This window comes from Malus sylvestris, chromosome 8 (genome assembly GCF_916048215.2).
Source record: "Malus sylvestris chromosome 8, drMalSylv7.2, whole genome shotgun sequence".
NCBI classification, from domain to species: domain Eukaryota; kingdom Viridiplantae; phylum Streptophyta; class Magnoliopsida; order Rosales; family Rosaceae; genus Malus; species Malus sylvestris.
This window is the reverse complement of record NC_062267.1, coordinates 11,837,749-11,857,332: the sequence shown is the minus strand read 5'-3', so window position 1 is coordinate 11,857,332 and position 19,584 is coordinate 11,837,749. Positions and strand designations below refer to the sequence as shown.

Here is a 19,584-nt window from a genome sequence, read left to right as displayed (position 1 = left end):
TTGCTTCCTTTTTCATCTCTCTCTGCAAACTCCAGAATTATAAATAACACAAACCCTGAAATTCCAATTTCAAAAAACACAATAACGTACATAATTCACACACAAAAAAAATATTAATTCAATCTCCAATTGTTAATCCCTTCTCTCTCTACAACTTTTTCTCTCTAGGATTCCCTGTATTTGATATGGAGGCGGCCATGGACGAGCAGCAGAACTTAGGGCAAGGCCAAGGGGAGGAAGGCGAACCCGGGACGCCAGTTCCGCCTCCACCGCCTCCGCCGGCAGCGGCGCCAGAATCGCAATCTCAGGGAGGCGAGGAGGAAGAAGATGAGGAAGAGGAGGAGGAGGTTAAGAATGAAGGCGACGAATTGGTTGCCAAGGCTCAGAAGCTTATGGACAAGATCACTGCCGCGCCTGATAACCCTAGTCCTACTGTTCTTCACGCCCTTGCCTCGCTCCTTGAAACTCAAGAGTCTCGGTTAGAACCGTCTCTTTCGTTTTTAGCTTTCGAATATTTTAGTTATATTGTGTTTATTGATGTCTGTCGATACAAGTGGTTTGTAATGATTTGCTCTGTGCTATATAATTTGCATTTTCTTGTTCTTCTTGTTCTCGTTATTTTCTTTAAGTATTGGGTTTTCGCTTTAGATTAATTTGTAGGCTGTGGGTTTTAAAGGCATTGAGTGTGTATTTTAATGACTTTTGTTGGCCTATGTACGATTATATATTTGCTTACTGTTTTGTTGAAATTGGTGAGTAATGTGAATTTTCAGAAAGCTCATACTGTCATTTAGTGTGAGTTTCATTTCTTAGTAAGCAATACTTTCTCGGCTTTACACAGTAATGCATGGCCTGCTGGTGGTATGACATAAGTGTCGTTTGAAGACTTTTCTTGACGGTTGTCTATGATTTGCTGTGGTTGAAGTTAGGGTTTAAGGACGGTATAGGATGTAGCATTGTAGTTGCATCTTGACGTTAGGGTTTTTTCAAGTCCAAAATGATGGGTGAGTTTAAGAAACTGTCTTTGAGATGTGAAGTTAATGAGTTAAACTTTTCCTGATGATTTTGAATTTGTACTCTCGGTCTCAGCAAAGGAAAGACATTTGGAAATAAGTCCACTAGATTATGAACTTTCGACTTGGGAAGTTACACTAGGGTGTGATCGAGTGGTTAGACGTGGACTTTTTCAAGAATGGTGGTAACTATTAATAGTTACATAATATGCTTTTGGGTTGATTTGATGTTAATAGGTTATGCATATGTACATATGCAGAAAGGAGAGTTTGAGATCTGAAAAGAATATTGATTTTTAATTAAAGGAAATGGTTATTCTATTATGTTGGTGGTAATCATGATTATTTTCGTTACTCAGAATATTTTGGATGGATGTATATTTACCATTTGGTGACTTTTCACTGTTTTGGTCATTGCATAACTCTGTATATCTTATATGTAAGCTTGGTGTAATTTTTTTATTTCTCTTTGAACCATAATTATTGAGTTAAAAAATTCATTTAACGCAGATACATGGAAGAGAATGGTCATTCATCTAGCAATGGTCGGGCTTCACATTACATTGGACGGCTCGGGACCTCAGTCCGGGTAACTAGTTTTGGCATATGATTACCTTTTACTTTTTATATCTTCAGGATGGTTGCTATAATATATTCATATGAGTGGAATGTAACTTGTTTAAAAAAAAAAAGAAAAAAAAGCTTTCTGTCCTAATTTTTTCTCTCTTTTACAGGAACATGAAGATTTCTTTGAATTAATATCTTCAAAATACCTGTCAGATACAAGATACTCTGTTGCTGTGCAAGCAGCTGCTGCAAGGCTGCTTTTAACCTGTTCACTAACCTGGAATGTAAGACCCTTTTTTCTTTGTAATGGTTGATTTTCATTTAATCATAGTTTTTCCTTAAAAAATGAATAATATGGGTTGTTATCAATCTGACAAGGCTAAATGTGATACAGTACCCTCATGTTTTTGAAGATGCTGTTTTGGAGAGAATAAAAGATTGGGTGATGGATGAGACTTCGATCTCATCGGTTGAATATCAGAATTGGAAGCATGATTTGGGGGGGAAGGAGGTCTCAGATTTTGAAATGCTAAAGACCTATTCTACAGGACTTCTTGCTGTATGTTTGGCTGGGTATGCTTTTGGAGTATATCTTTATTTTTGCATCCTCATTTTTTTTCTTATTTACTAGTTTGGCTGACATATCTTAATTGTTATTGAAACCAGTGGCAGTTCAGTAGTAGAAGATGTGTTGACATCTGGGCTGTCAGCCAAACTTATGCGTTATCTTCGTGTGCGTGTTTTGGGGGAGACAAGTAATACTCAGAAGGATGTTACTCATTTAACAGAGAGTAAAAATACCTCAGGTGCTATTTGCATAAGAGGTAGAGATGAAGGTCGTGCTAGGGTTCGGCAGAGTTTGGAAACAAATCATTTTGATGATCCAAAGATAACAGATGAGAGATGTTTAGATGATCGGATTGTTGAAGGGGATCATGTCAGAAGTATCAGTAGGCAAACGTTTGTTGAAGAACAATGGGTTGATGGTGGAAGAACACCTGATGGATTGGCTGAAGAGGTTGAGATCAATGATGCTGATGGAAAGATGAAATCTGGAGATTTTGATGAAATTGGGAGAGATGACTCCTCAAGGCGCAGACCCAACCGCGGATTGGCAAGATCTAGAGGGAAGGGAAGGACCAATGAAGGAGTTGTAGAGAATGAACAGCTCTTGACCTCTCCAGGATCTGGTAGTCGATTGGGACATGGACGGAGCGTTAAAGATAGGAGTTCGCTAAAAAATTCAGATGTGAAAAAAATACCGGATTCTAGGAAGAGTGAGGATGTTTTCTTTTTGGAAAGGGCAGATAACGATGACTGCTTCCAGGACTGTAGAGTTGGATGTAAAGATATTTCTGAGCCAGTAAAGAAAGCAGTTAGAGCTGCAGAAGCTGAAGCTAGAGCAGCCAATGCACCTGCAGAAGCAATCAAAGCTGCTGGTGATGCTGCTGCTGAAGTTGTCAAAAGTGCAGCTTTAGAGGTACAAAAATGTTACTGTCACTTTCTGTAACCATTTTGTCTCTTTTTTCTTACACTTCTCAGTTGTTTGCCACTTAATTATGCAGGAATTTGGAACTACAAATAATGAAGAAGCTGCAGTTTTGGCCGCTTCAAGAGCAGCGTCTACTGTCATTGATGCTGCCAATTCGGTTGAAGTTTCAAGGTAAGGTACCTCTTGGCGATAAAGAAGACTTGTATCAACTTTTAAAATTTTAATGATTCATAAAAAATTAAAAAATTAAAAATATGACTTGTAGGTGCTAGAATATCCTTCTTTTAGAGGGCAATAATATTTTCTATGGATTGGCAGGAGCTCTAGTGGCATCAATGCCGAATCAATGACTTCAAGCAGTACAGAACCGGAAAACCATGTAGATGCTGAAGAATACTTCATCCTGGATGCTGAGTCCCTTGCACAGTTGAGAGAAAAATATTGTATTCAATGTCTTGAGACTTTAGGAGAATATGTCGAAGTTCTTGGACCTGTACTGCATGAGAAGGGGGTAGATGTATGTCTTGCATTATTGCAACGAAATTCCAGACATAGAGAGGCTTCAAAGGTTGCTATGCTTTTGCCTGATGTAATGAAGCTCATCTGTGCTTTGGCTGCTCACCGGAAATTTGCTGCCCTGTTTGTGGATAGGGGTGGCATACAGAAACTTCTTGCTGTTCCTAGGGTTGCTCAAACCTTCTTTGGTCTTTCTTCTTGCTTATTTACTATCGGCTCGCTCCAGGTAATGACATGTCTTGTGAAGTTTAGCTGTTAAGAGTTCTGATTTCAGCTTAGGGTGATGATATCCATCTACTCTGTTCATCTTGACTGATGACTTATTTATGTTTTTAGGGAATAATGGAGCGTGTTTGTGCTCTTCCTTCAGATGTGGTCTACCAGGTGGTTGAATTAGCTCTTCAACTTCTTGAGTGCTCACAGGATCAAGCCAGGAAAAATGCAGCCTTATTCTTTGCTGCTGCATTTGTTTTCAGGGCAGTACTTGATGCTTTTGATGCTCATGATGGCTTACAGAAATTACTGGGTCTTTTAAATGATGCTGCATCCGTAAGATCTGGAGTAAATTCTGGGGCACTAGGACTCCCAAGTTCTGGATCACTTCGGAATGACAGGTCACCTGCAGAAGTACTGACTTCATCAGAGAAACAGATAGCTTACCACACTTGTGTTGCTTTGCGGCAGTACTTCAGAGCACATCTTATTATGCTTGTGGATTCTATTCGTCCAAATAAGAACACTCGAAGTGCAGCTCGGAATCTTCCAAGTGTAAGGGCAGGTTACAAGCCACTTGACATCAGTAATGAAGCTATGGATGCAGTATTTCTGCAGCTACAGAAGGACCGAAAGCTGGGTCCTGCATTTGTGAGAACTCCTTGGCCTGCAGTCGATAAGTTTTTGGGTTCTAATGGACATATTACTATGTTGGAGTTATGCCAGGTATAATATATTACATTTAGTCTCTCTCACACAAGATTTGTGCCCAGGTTTTATTGAATTCCACATTCTTGCAACATGAACTTCCAGTATGCCCTATTGCCTTTTCACTTTATATTCCGTGTCTTATTATACCTGGATTTTCTTTCTGCAGGCTCCACCTGTTGAGCGTTATTTACATGATTTACTTCAATATGCATTAGGTGTTTTGCATATCGTGACATTGGTCCCTAGCAGCCGCAAGATGATTGTGAATTCAACAGTAAGCAATAATCGTGTTGCTATAGCTGTCATTTTAGATGCAGCCAGTGTTGGTGGTAGCTACGTGGATGCCGAGGTAAAGACCTGCTTATGACTTTGTTTCTTACTTTGATGTGTTACTTTTCTTATATCAATGCATTTAATCCGATTACCTATTTGTATCTTCCCAGATCATTCAATCGGCACTTAATGTGTTGGTCAATCTTGTTTGTCCTCCACCATCAATCAGTTGTAAATCACCTATACTTGCACAAGGCCAGCAGTCTGCCCAACCCTCTACTGGTCCTTCTGGGGAATCAGCTGTAGCAGATCGAGGCTCCACTGCAGCCCCTGGTACACAGTTCAACAGTAGCAGCGCACATGCTCCTGCCACACCAACTTCAGGATTGGTGGGGGATCGCCGAATATCTTTAGGAGTTGGGGCAGGCTGTGCAGGTATGGCTGCACAATTAGAGCAAGGCTATCGCCAAGCTAGGGAGTCTGTTCGTGCCAACAATGGTATAAAGGTTCTTCTGCATCTCCTCCAACCCCGTATATATTCTCCTCCCGCAGCACTCGACTGTCTCCGTGCACTTGCTTGCCGAGTCCTTCTTGGTTTAGCCAGAGACGATACTATTGCCCATATATTGACAAAACTCCAGGTAAATGACTTCTCAATTTTTCTGTCACTTCACTAGTTCAAGTTGAAGGCTTTTTGAACTATATCCTCAGTCTTGCCATGATTGGGCCTGTACCTCAGATATAACTATTTCTGACTAATTTATACTTTAGAGTTTACTCCAAACATATTGAAGCCTTTTATTGTTAATTCTTCACTGTATCCATCAAGTTATCGTCTTCAAAATCTCAATTATGGTTTTGTTGTGTCAATGCCTGAAGTTAGGACCTTATGTGATAAATCAATTTTTGTGTGCTAGCTGCTGCTAAGTGCAATTTGATGTTCTAGGTTGGGAAGAAACTATCAGAACTGATTCGAGATTCAGGTAACCAGACAAACGGAACTGAACAAGGCAGGTGGCAAGCTGAACTTTCACAGGCAGCAATTGAGCTTATTGCAGTAAGCATTTCTCTTCTTGTGCTAGTGTTCCAATCTATCAAAATTAGTTTTTAAGAACGATATGGGGTTGTGGATTACTTGTTAATGGCTTTAATTTACATCCAAAGAATATATTTGATTCCATATTCTTTTGCCCCCTCCCCTTTGTCCCACTGACTTATTAGTTCATAGTCTAAACTCATTTCATATTACTTTTTCTTGTAGATTGTGACGAATTCGGGACGAGCTAGCACATTGGCTGCCACTGATGCTGCTATGCCAACATTGAGGCGCTTAGAAAGGGCAGCTATAGCGGCTGCCACTCCTATCACATACCATTCCAAGTATGGAGCGATTTCTTTTGTTTTTCCATTCTTCATTGGAACTTCATTGCTTTTGAATTTTTCTGCTTACTAATTTTCCTCTCTGTACATGCATGTATGCTTGAAAATTCAGGGAACTACTGTTATTAATACATGAACACCTTCAGGCATCTGGGTTGGCCGCAACAGCTGCCTCTTTGCTAAAAGAGGCTCAGTTGATGCCTTTGCCATCTTTGGCTGCCCCCTCATCTCTTGTTCAGCAAGCCACACAAGAAGCCCCTTCAGGACAAATTCAGTGGCCCTCTGGTCGAACCTCAAGTGGGTTTCTCACAAACAAATCAAAGATTACTGCAAAGGATGAGGAATTAAAATTTGATCCTACTTTCTCATATATGAAGAAAAAACCTCTAGTTTTCTCTCCTAATTTTGGTCTACAGTCGAAGAATCAATCTCATGACTCTCACCTCACATCGCCCAGGAAAGTTTTTAGTGCAGCAAAACAGTTTTCTGCTACTGCAAATGCATCAGAAACTCCTTCAGTATCCCTGCCAAAACCTACCACTGATACCGAGTCCCATAGTAAGACACCCATTGGCTTGCCAATGAAACGAAAATTATCTGAGCTGAAGGATCCTGGGTGTTTGTTATTGTCTGGGAAACGCCTTCACACTGGCGACCATGGACTTCGGTCTCCAGTTTGTCCTACACCTACCACGGTGCGGAAGAGTGGCCTACTAACTGATCCTGTTGGATTCTCTACCCCAACTGCCAACTTGAGAGATCAGTATGGTCGATCAACACCAGCTTATTTGCCATCAGAGTATCAGGATGATAACCAGTATGGTAGTTCTAGTGTCGGCCTTGCAACACCTGCCTCCCAATTTGGGCTTCAGAGTGACCCTCAACCAAGCAACTCAGAGCGATTAACTCTAGACTCTGTGGTTATTCAGTATTTGAAGCACCAGCATCGCCAGTGTCCTGCACCTATAACCACTCTTCCACCACTTTCTCTTTTACACCCCCATGTTTGTCCTGAACCAAAACGAAACCTCGATGCCCCATCGAATGTAACAGCCCGGTTTGGAACGCGTGAGTTCAGAAACATATATGGTGGGGTTCACGGTAATCGTAAGGACCGTCAATTTGTTTACAGTAGATTCCGACCATGGAGAACTTGTCGTGATGATTCTGGTACCCCTTTGACATGCATTTCCTTTCTTAGTGATTCCTCTCACATTGCAGTAGGCAGCCATGGTGGAGAGCTCAAAATTTTTGACTCCAATAGCAGCAATGTACTGGAGAGTTGTGCAAGCCACCAGTCTCCTGTAACGCTTGTTCAGTCGCGTCTTTCTGGTGAGACCAAACTTGTGCTTTCATCAAGCGCCCAGGATGTGAGGTTGTGGGAGGCATCTTCAGTCTCTGCTGGGCCTATGCATTCCTTTGAAGGGTGCAAGGCTGCAAGATTTAGCAATTTTGGGGATATTTTTGCTGCTCTATCAACAGAGCTGACTCAGAGAGAGATTCTCCTGTATGACATTCAAACTAGCCAGTTGGAATCGAAACTGTCTGACACATCTTCTAGCTCTACAGGTCGTGGACATGTTTACTCTCAAATACATTTCAACCCTTCAGACACAATGCTGCTTTGGAATGGGGTGCTGTGGGACAGGCGGGTTTCTACCCCTATTCATCGTTTTGATCAGTTTACGGATTATGGGGGTGGTGGCTTCCATCCTGCTGGGAATGAGGTATGTATAACTGCACTTCCATTTCACTTGATCATATTCTTCCACTTTCTTGATCAATTCTGTTCTGATTAGTGTAATTATCCAACAGGTGATTATAAACTCCGAAGTCTGGGATCTCCGGAAATTTAGACTCCTTAGAAGTGTACCTTCGTTAGACCAAACAACAATAACTTTCAATGCTCGTGGTGATGTAATTTATGCAATCCTCAGAAGAAATCTTGACGATGTAATGTCAGCAGTTCACACCCGACGCGTAAAGCATCCACTCTTTGCCGCTTTCCGCACAGTGGACGCAGTTAACTACTCTGACATTGCCACTATTCCGGTTGATCGTTGTGTCCTCGACTTTGCAACAGAACCTACTGATTCGTTTGTTGGGTTGATCACAATGGACGACCAAGATGACATGTTAGCCTCTGCTAGAGTTTATGAAATTGGTCGACGAAGGCCGACCGACGATGATTCCGATCCCGATGATGCTGAGAGTGAAGAAGAAGATGAGGATTCCGAAGACGATGACGATGGGGACGTGGACCCCATACTGGGCCCGGATCTGGATGGGGATGATAGTGATATGGATGATATGAGCAATGGCGATGATGATGATAGCGTGAGTGACGATGATGACGACGACGACGGAGATTTCATCGTGGATGACCTTGAGGCAGGAGGTGGAATGCTGGAGATTGTGACGGACGGAGAGGAGGAGGACGACGACGACGACAGTGATGGGATGGAATCCTATAGCAGTGGGGATGAAGATTATATGAGCAATGGTTTTGGTGTTTAACTGTAACATAATTATCGTTTAAGTTGGTGTTAAAGACGAGTAGTATGTTTTTTACCAGATATCGTAGTGGTATTAATTTATCTTTGGGTTTCCTTTCCTTCCAGTGTTTTACTGTCCTCCAGTAAAACGACAGGAGTTGAAGAATGTATGGTGTCGTATATCTAAGGGTTGACCCTAAGTGGATCATCAGGGAGGGAAAGGGATCTTCTCCGGATCATTTCTTCCTAATCTACCAAGTCTGGAAATCCGGACCGTTGAAATTTGATCAAACGGTTATAGTTATTATAACTTTTAAAGTGAGCGTATGTTTGTAATCGTTGGATCAAATTTTAATGGTCTGAATCTTCGAACTTAGTGGATTAGGAGGAAGGGATCCGGAGATAATCATTTTCCACGAAGGAGCATACAAATTTTGCGGATGTCGTCATGCTGTCTTTGCGGGTGTCGTCATACTTTTCGTCAAACACATTTTAACACGGAGGGATCACCTGAAAGCATCAATATATGTTGCTATCGTCTTCACATCAATTGCACACGCCCGTGCACGTCAAGTCAATAACTCCGGAATATGGATACTTGTGCGTGCACGTCAAGTCAATAACTCCGGAACATGAATACGTTACAACAAGAATAAAAACAAAGCCTTAGTTTACAAAGTGGGAACATCTATATTGTGGTCAATTTTGTGTCAAGTTTTTTGTTAGTTTCAAATACTCTGTTTTTTCTTAAGAGTTTTTTTTTTTTGTTCAAGTCTTTCTAGATCTTACTCCACAAATTTCCCTCAATCTCTGTCTCATAATTCTAACCAAAGTATGTGTATGTCTTCGGCTCAAATGTTCAAATCACCTAATTGATTTTCTCTCATCTTACCTTCAATTGAGCAGCTCCTAGTTTACTTCGGATATCTTTGTTTTTAATTTTGTCCTTTCTCGTCAGCCCAAACATCCAATGGGGTATTCTCATATCCGCTACCCTCATTTTTTACATGTGACCTCCCCAACCTTTTATGCCATAAGGCATTGATGGCCTTATTGTCATTCTAGAAAATTTCTCCTTCAACTCTAATGGCATACATCGGTCGCACAAGACACCGAATGCACTCTTCTACTTCATCTATCCAACTTATATGTTATATCTATGGTTGAGATCAATGTATTAAATATCGGTAATATCGGAAATATCGGTAGTCTAGAAACATGGAAATATCGATGGAAATATCGAGATATTATCGATGGAAATATCGAGATATTATCGATATCGATAAAAATAATATGGAAACCACGGAAATTGTAAGAAAAACTTGAAAATTTTTATTGAAACTTTGCAGGATGTTTATTTAGTCAATTATCTATTAGTTTATCACAAAAAATTGGAAGGAAATGCATTGCATGATGGATTTAACTGATTTAAGTTGATTATATAGCGAGCTGGCAAACATTGTGAGTGTAGAAAATATGTAGTAATTAATGAAAGAAGTTTAAACACAGTCACAGACTATCAAAAATTGTACATGTAAAAGCTATAAAAGTTGAATTATTTAGATGCTTTTTTTTCTTACACGCCACCCACACACACACACACACACAGACTCTCACACGCCAGCACACACGCACACACAGATCACACACGCATACACACATCACACGCAGACAGAGACTGAGGTCTCTCTCTCTCGATCCTTCTCTCTTCTCTCCGACAGAGACTGAGGTCTCTCACTCTTTCAATCCTTCTCTCTTCTCTCCCTTCTCCATTCTCCCACACACACACACAAATCTCTCGATCTCTCTTCTCCCTTCTCCCACACACAAGCACAGAGACATCGCCCCTCGTCATCGTCATCGTCTCCCACACACACGCACAGAGACCTCGCCCCTCGCCCCTCGTCATTGTCTCCACCGCAAATCTAGGTCTTTGAACGTCAAAGATTCGAGCGCGCCTCAGATCCAGGCGATCTGATTCTGACGCCGTAGTCGTCGCCGCCGCCACCAACTTCCTAAGCCAAGAATGGAGAACCTAATCTCGTTGGTGAACAAAATCCAGAGAGCTTGTACTGCTCAAGGGGACTATGGCGAAGGTAGCGCATTCGTCGTCGCCGTCGTTGCCATCGCCGTCGATGGTCAGGTTAACTCTCGGTCCCTCACCTTCTTACCTCTTCGATTGATTCATGCATATGAATTGTGGTTGTGTTTTCAATTGCTCTATAGCTTAGATCTTGATCTTAATCGTGTTTTTGCAAGGTTTTTGGGACGAAATTAGCTAAAGAATCGGCACACCCATTTCCAGCGTTCTTCTCCGAGTAGCCCAATTCCAAAAATATCGCGATAATTTCAGAAATATTGCGATATTATCAATAATATCATGATATTTTGACGAAAGCCCTTTAGATACCTATTAAAATATCGGTCCGGCGAAAAACCGATAATATCGGCGATATATCGCCGATATTATCCGCATTTTGTTCCTTGGTTGAGATCACCATCCAATTTTCCGTTCTTTTGAAAGACAAATCCAAGAGAAAGCACTCACTCTTTGATACTTCTTGATCTTCAATCCTCACCCCTATCTCATTTGCACCCCATTCACACTGAACTTGCATTCCATATATTGTGCCTTTGACCGACTTGGGTGAAGACGTTTAGATTCCAACACTTCTGTTGTATTGATATCAATACAATAGTCTTAAAAGAATGGACGTCCGTTTATAAGAGAACTAATACTGCTGCATAACTTGAGTAAACATAAAATGTGCATAAATCTAGAAAATAGCATCACATCTCTTGATATCATTATGATCATCTGGCATAAATTAAGTTGATTGACAAGGATGCAGACTTAAATAGCATTCGAACAGATTTTGTGATAAATCTGAACAAAGGAATTAGCAGAAACTACATCATCCTACTGCATTTACAAACATGAGATTCCCAAAAAGATTTCCTCCCTAATACCAAAATTGAGGAAAATCACCTTAAACTGTACTGATTTGCATATTATGTTTTGCTTCAGAATACTTCTTTTAGCTTTCACTGACCTATTCCGGAACAGTAACCGGTGATTCTTCATGCACTGCTCTTTCACTGCATTTGTGTTCCGAGTTTTCATCATCGGAATCTGGTATTACAACAGAATCAAGAGCAGAGTTACAGATAGGTCTCTGTCTGGACCTATTCTTTGTAACCAAGTTTCTGTTGTCCATGACCAGATGGCTACTGTCTCCTGCTAGTCTTGAACTCCAGCGCACGCCCACTGGCTTTTGGGCAATACCATCAGTCTGAGCACAGGTCTTGTCCGTCTCAGAATTTCCAGAGTCACTCTGGTCACTGTTGTCTTCATCCTTCATGCCACTACGATCACCCCAATTTTTATCATCGTCATCAGTAGAAAATTCTTCAAGCATGTCGCTTGCAGTGTCACTACCTGCAGATTCATCCTTCTTGCCAGAATCATTGTTGTCGCCATTAATATAATCACCTTTTTTGTCCGAACCATCTTCTGAGTTTCCCTCTGAGGCACCATTTCTTCTTCTACGCTTGTTTTCTTGCATTTTCTCTTCACTAGTTTTCTTACTGAACCACAAGTAGAGTTGACAGTCGTTAGAGATAAGCGATATAATGTGGAAACAAACTAGTAGATTCAGTTACACGCAGGAACCCCAATAAAGTGTAAAGATTCAATAAAAAGTTGAGTGGCAAATGGACAAGAAAGAACATTCTGAAAGGTGTTGCATAACTCCAGAACTGTAACATCCTTTCAGTAGTAACCTTCATATGCTGATGAAAACATTTTTCAAGAAAGCAAGCATGGCACTTACTTTGCTTTTATAGCATCATGAATGGCCCGATCGTACTCATCTGCATGTTATTTAAAATAAAATCTCTATTAGATTGTAATGATAAAAAATCCGAACACAAGGAAGTATAGGGTCGTACCATCATTCATCCGGAATAAACTCATAACCATGGATGACAACATAATTAAATCAAAATATCAGTTCACAAGTTCAAAGCATACCCTGAAAATTCTCTAATTCTCAGACATAGTATTAACAACAATCAGTTAGAGTATAACAGTGACCCAGTTACAGAACGACCGACTTTAAATGTATAAGGTTATCAAAATTCAACCACGATCTGTTTCGCATGCTGGGGAGAAGCTAAACCAAATAAATTTGCATCATACCAAATGTGTAGCTGACAGCCCTACGGGTGCGAGTGGTACGAATGGTTCCAGCAGCATAAGAATTTCTCGAATCATTCAGTTGCCTTTCTAGCCTTTGTTTCTTTCTTAGTTCCTTTTCTTTCTTCTGCATAACACAATCGTTTTTGGTATCAATAACAAACGACTGTGTAAGCATAAACTATCAAATAAGGTTCACTGCTAATGATGGCACCCCAAGTCTTAAAATTAACAGCCAAAAAAGGATTGCAAAAATTAACCTGCTGAAGTTTCTCAAGAGCAGGAATAACATCGGATTCAATAGTCCTAGCAATAGCAACTTTGGCGGCAACTTTGCTTGATGAGAATTCATCCTACAATTACAGCAGAGGAAGAATTTTATTTATGGAAACAAAATGTTATCAAAAGTACTCATATAACGAATGAGAATACTTAGTTAATAAGAGTTCCACCAACAATTTAATATGGATTCTAATCTTGGAATATATAAGAATTTTGCTTACAAGAACTTTACGAAATTCCTTGAGATTGGTTGCCAGTGTCTCCCACTGAAAACTAATACTTGGCAGGTTTCCTTTTCCCCTAGCTTTTGCCTTCGACTCAAGGACAATTACTTCCTTGTATAACCTATGGCCAACAGTTGCATTTCCTTCATACCTGTCATGAATGTAGTAACTAGTATTACAGCCAATCGTTCATTGAAGACATAAGTTCATAGCATATCAATAGATTACCAATAGGTAGTTCCTTTTCGATCTCCTCCTATCTTATCTTTGCGGAAGAAAGAAACCTCAGTTCCTTGTTTCAGATTAACATTAATATAAGCCAATACATCATCTTGCTGGGAACAAAAGGAATTTATATCAACAAGCAGAAACAACACAATTGTAAAAGTAAACTTAGGTGATCAAATGGTTAAAAAGCATGTTAAACTACCTACACATAAAAAATAAGGAGCACATAAAAAATAAGGACTTATTACTTTAGCTCGGAGTTCACAGAGTGCTTTTAAGAGTAGTAAATGTTTTGTTGGATCAAGTTCCTTGTAATGGGATATCTCGTCTCTGCACAAACAGCACAATGGTAAAGATGGTAGTCTATTTAAAAAATGAAATCAGATCATTAAATACAGAGAAACAAACTCGTTGTCAATACCCTTTAGCTGCCAGTAGCGGAATTTCCCCTTCAGCAATCTGCAATGAAGAGAAAATATATCCCTGTAGGTTATACACACTAAATAACAAAAGGGTGTAAAAGCAGTAAAACTACCAAAGTTTAGAACAACTCACCCATTGCCACCAAGGAGCAAGTTTCTTACAAAGCACAGTCACCCACGCATCTTCCAAGCCATCCAATGTTTTACTTACAGGTGGTATTCCCTGGCAAGAAACAGGTCGTCAAAGTAGTGAGAAGAAGATGATCACATTGGAAAAGGAGAGAAAATAAACAGAGTGATATAGTTTACATATGCATGGATTTCAGATGCTGAAAACAAATCAAGTTGTTTCCTTTTATGACTTCTGAAATCGACGTGTTCCTACCAGTTTGCAAAGACCATTATGTTTGTTTCTTAATCAAAAAATCTCCACAAGTAATAAAAACCCGACTTCAAATATGTCTTCCCCCAACCCGACTATTCGTTCAACAGTCATACTCTAAACAGAGAAAGAATCACCTAAGATATTTAAATTGGGTAAACAAAATCAGCCACAAACCCTTGAAAGAAATAATATGGGGCCGTTCAACTTAGAATTTAACTTAAGCTTTGAAACAGCACTACTAAACAGAAACCATGCAGGTGCAGCAATATATAATTTAGGAATCAAATCGTATAATTATCATAAGTATATCACATTGAACCAACCCATGACCTAGTGCAATCCATCGATGGTGCGATTCTATCGAATCCAGAAACATTTTTGAACAAAAATTCGATAGTAAGAAAATCAAAATAAACCACTAGATGCAATTTCTCGCCCTAAAACAAACAAATATAGAAGATAAAAAGATCAAACACCTTCAACAGAGCAATGTGAAGCTGAGCAAGTGAGTTCGGGTTTATCAAACCCATCTCGATTTCTTCAGCTGATAATCTAGCAGCCTTCCCAATCACTGGCTCAAAAACCTACCAAAAAACAACAATAATATTACTAAAAATAAAAATAAAACAAAATTAAATCCCAAAAAAAATTAAAATACAAAACCAAACCAACAAAATAGGATCTTACGATCAAGAAGTTGAGGACGGAGGCCAGTTCCCATCGTCCGCGAAGCCTCGCGACCGTGGCTTTCAGAGGATCTTCGTCCTCCTCTTCGTCCAAAACCACGACTTGTTCGTCTTTCTTCGGCGATCGGGTTTCTCCTTCGACGACGTCGTTCGCCGCCCGTCTCCGGCGACCCCCGGCCATACCTGACGGACGAAGACACGTTGAGAGAGAGAGAGAGGAAACGGAGCGAGAGAGGTAGGAGAAGAGGGAGAGGTGCGGTGTGGGCAGTGAATGTTTTTGGGGTGAAATGTTGTGTATTTCAAGGGTTTTCCCGCCTAAATTTTTACCAGATGTTACCTTTCTAGGGTTAATTTACAGGGCCTATACTGCACCCAACTTCAAATTAAGGATTTTTTGACAAACGTGCCAGTGGGTTAAATAGTGGTTTTTTTTTTTTTTTTTTAAACAAACAATATTATTTACAAACAGAAAGTGCACATCCTACTTGGCCACCACATTATGATTTCCTGTTTAATCCTGTTTGTTTTTTTTTCATCCATAATTTGATCGGAATTTTCCTTCACTTGGCATGTGTTTTGTTTTGAACCATAATCTTAAAAAATAAACTGTTTTTATTACGGGATGATGGGTGGAGTGCGTGTCTATTAATTTATTATGAGATGAGCGAGGGTGCATATTTTCCTATTAATTTAAAACGTTTTTCGTCCATTTAGTTTGGATAAATTTTTATCAAATTTGGTCCTTCTAGTTTTCCCATCCAAATTTGACAAGAAATAATCAAAGTTCCTCAAATTAAAACATATTGGAAACCACGTGGACTAGGTTTGATGAAATTGAAACTGGACGAGCGAGCGAAAGTAAAATTTTATGTCACATGCACTTAAAATGTCTTGGTTCTTGCCATTTAGTATTATAGTGATATTCTTCTTTACTTATAAATGACAGATCTCATATTTGATTATTGTGAAAGACGAATTTGAACCATTTTATTCCTAGGTCATTGAGCTTACTTAAAATGTCTTGATTCTTGCCACTTAGTATTATAGTGATATTCTTCTTTACTTATAAATGACAGATCTCATATTTGATTATTGTGAAAGACGAATTTGAACCATTTTATTCCTAGGTCATTGTGCGGCTAAGCTCATCTCATTTTCTTAGTGTAGATAATAACACTTATTAAAAAAAAAAAGGGTCTTGAGCCTTTATTTTATAAAATAACAGTTCTCACTACACATCGTAAAACAAGTCTAGTAGTCTACAATGCATCCAAGGCGCAAAATTAGCCTTATATTTTCAGCTATTCATTTATATATAGAAGGTTAGTCGGTTTTTTTCTCCAACTTTATAATTTGTTAAAATTTTGTATTTTTAATTTTTTTTCCTAATAACGTTTTAATTAGCTTTTGTATAATCTATCTTGTTTTATTTTTACGAACATTTTAATGTAAAAAATGTTAAGTCTGAAAAAAAAATTGTTGAAATATTTTACAAATGGATGGGTATTTATAAAGTTTGGATGAGTTTTGGTGTTAGATTTGATTGATTAATAATATTATTTTGACCATTACGTGTAAATTTGAGTTGTTGGATCCTTCTTTTTTTACCGTTAAATTGATTAAATTAGATTTGAGCCATTAAATTTAAAAAATAACCGTTGAAAAAAAAATATCAAAACTGACCATTGTATTGCAACGTTAAAAAAATCTGGGCTATATAATAAAAACCCGTTGGAAAGCAATGTAGTTGAGCGCGGGATCATAAATTAGTAGCGCGTGCCAGCTGCATGCTGTGCGCTAGCCCGCACCCGTTGCTTCGGACACGGAACTCGCCCTTCTCTGCTTTTACGTGCTGTTGCTGCAAGTTGAGGCCCTCGACCCACTTACTTTCCTCATCCATCCGAGGATGTTGCAAACCCAAATACCGACTTCAGCGCAAAATTTCATTTTTCGCACCCGAAATACATCCCTTGAAGATGACATAGGCCCAAAATTCGGGTTTCTGTTGTTTTCAACCCGTTAGAGGCATCCTAAGCTTTGTAACCAGACAACAGTGTAATATTTAGACAAAAGTTGCACAATGAACTGTGAAACGTATCGGATCGCTAAATTAAGACATGGCCAAATCCTAAACAACCAAAGAACGTGCTAAAACACCTACAAGCCTAAATGAGTTTTACATCCTCCTTTTGAAGCATCGCAACCATTAAACCAACTATATTTGATCTTGAAGAAAATGTTGTTGGAAATTTAAATAGTTTAAGTAGAAATTTCTTTGTCCTACATTGACCATTCCCAAAAGATTTTATCACTTTATAAAGTTTTGTCCTTTATAGACAGTGATTGAAGTAATAGGCCTGGAGAATAAAATTAATTATAATTATAATTAATTACTAATTACTAATTACTAATTAATAATTATAATTAATTAATTAATCAAAAGATGGACCTTGAGCCTTGGGGCTCGGGCTCTAATAATTAAATTATTTAATTAATTATTTTCGGATTTAATTAATTATTTTTAATTGATTTTGAATTTAATTAATTATTTATTACCAACAGACTCATCCTTTCAGATGAAGTCTGAAGAGTTCAGAAAGAACATAGAGCAAAGCACCCCTCTGGAGAAGATGTCTCCCAACAGACACATCTCATTCTCATACATGTTGCGAACAGGCATCCTTCTATTATATATACATCAATCTGCATGGTATTTAGAACACAAAAAATCAATATTCTTCTTCTACAATTACAAACATCCTTTCTCAGAGATCCACACAGAAATTCGCCAGAAGTTAAGTTTTCTGGTGCTGGAATTCTAACTTGATCGTTGAATCCTGGTGAAGCAGCGTCTGTAGAACTATAAGCACTGAGTAGGGATGAAATTTCTGTTTCAAAGACATTGCGGTACACAGCCTCGATTTTCAATTGTTCTGTTTAAATTTATTTCGTTGTTCATTTTTATATTCGCATTTATTGTTTATTAGCATATATATAATTAAATCACAAATTGTTGACATATATCCAACAAATGTAGAGTATAAAAGGCGGATATGAGTAAAACTTGTTTTTCGAAATGGTTCGGCTATGCTTTCCAATGGGACAATGATTACCAAAAACAACTTGACATGTTGCAACCAAGGAAGAAAAAATCGATAATATCGGCGATATTTCGCCGATATTATCGTTTTTTTTTTGGACCGATACTTTTTTAACTATCCAAATGATTTTTGTCAAAATATCATGATATTATCGATAATATCGATAATATCGCGATACTTTCAAAATTATCGATAATATCGCAATATAATATCCAAAAATACTTAAAAATGCTGAGAAATCTCAATACATACTACACTTGATCATAGCCCAAAGGCCGAGCAAGACATGCTTTTCTCAGCTTGGGAATGTGACTTTTATAGGCCTTCTTGCTTGCTCACTGCCCTCACGTGGGCGATGTGGGACTCGACCCAATGGGAGAGAAAATCGGAATTTCGGCCGGAAATCCACACCCACTTTAAACGGCCATAACTTTGTCAAAACTCAACAAAATCAAGCAAGACAAAAACGAAAGTTGTAGCCCTCGAAGAGACGAAGAGAATGGTACCTCACACAATGTCTGACTTGTCGTGGTTTGGCCGGAAAATTCCTCGAAAGCCACTGAGGTCGCCAGAAACTGGGTAAGATTCAAATGAGTATAACTTTTTCAATACTCAACGAAATTGAGTGAAACAAAAAGGAAAGTTGTACTACTCGACGAGACGAAGAGATTGATACCTTGCACGCAGGCCAACTCTCCGTGGTTAGGCCGGAAAACTAAAACGTTTTGCCTCAAGGGCTGGTACATGTGAACTTGTGACTCCAACTAGGTAAGAGCCAGATCTAATTTGGGGCCTTCTATCCTACATTTGTGGACAACCATCAAATGCTAAAGATTAAACAAACATAATATGTTCTACTGCTTAGCAAAAAAAGCTACAAACCTTTTGCTTATCAACAAAAAAAGACAAGTCCTTGCACTAGATATAATTTCAAATTACGTTGAGTAGCAACCTGATATATGTATTCGAACGAATTATAAAACAATTGACACACTCCTGGCTTCCAAAATTCAATTCTTTTACTTTATATAAACTTGAAAAAACATAATCGGCATCCAAATTAAAGTTTAGTCTTATTCAACGTATTGATTTTCAATCATTAATTGATATACTATAATTTGGAACTTCAACGCCTAGACGCATGCTTATGTGTAAGAAATTTAAAGTGTCAAATTCGGCACATTATTCTTCATCATTTTATTCACTTCCCCTTTTTTTTTTTAATATCCTAAATAAAACCTCCCAATATTGTACTAATTAATTATGTATAAATGATTATGGTGTGTTTAAACTTCTTTCATTAATTACTACATATTTTATACACTCACAATGTTTGCCAGCTCACTATATAATCAACTTAAATCAGTTAAATCCATCATGCAATGCATTTCCTTCCAA

General features: G+C 38.8%; 2 protein-coding genes across 2 annotated transcripts; one reads left to right on the top strand and one right to left on the bottom strand.

The window, feature by feature from the left end:
• Positions 1–8,762, top strand: LOC126632759 (DDB1- and CUL4-associated factor homolog 1-like). The gene is made up of 14 exons (XM_050303229.1): positions 1–478; positions 1,524–1,602; positions 1,748–1,864; positions 1,975–2,153; positions 2,247–3,060; positions 3,146–3,243; positions 3,391–3,814; positions 3,925–4,527; positions 4,679–4,861; positions 4,956–5,426; positions 5,732–5,842; positions 6,047–6,165; positions 6,278–7,892; positions 7,981–8,762. Exons 1-14 carry the CDS (start codon positions 186–188, stop codon positions 8,680–8,682), a joined length of 5,808 nt encoding a protein of 1,935 aa, XP_050159186.1. The 5' UTR covers positions 1–185; the 3' UTR covers positions 8,683–8,762.
• A 2,676-nt stretch (positions 8,763–11,438) lies between these two features.
• Positions 11,439–15,446, bottom strand: LOC126632761 (DDT domain-containing protein DDR4). The gene is made up of 11 exons (XM_050303230.1): positions 15,087–15,446; positions 14,876–14,983; positions 14,148–14,237; positions 14,014–14,051; positions 13,841–13,922; positions 13,593–13,699; positions 13,362–13,515; positions 13,119–13,211; positions 12,862–12,985; positions 12,494–12,533; positions 11,439–12,248 (listed from the first exon to the last, which is right to left on the bottom strand). The coding sequence occupies exons 1-11, from the start codon at positions 15,264–15,266 to the stop codon at positions 11,714–11,716; spliced, it is 1,551 nt and encodes a 516-aa protein (XP_050159187.1). The 5' UTR covers positions 15,267–15,446; the 3' UTR covers positions 11,439–11,713.
• Between the last annotated feature and the right edge of the window lie 4,138 nt (positions 15,447–19,584).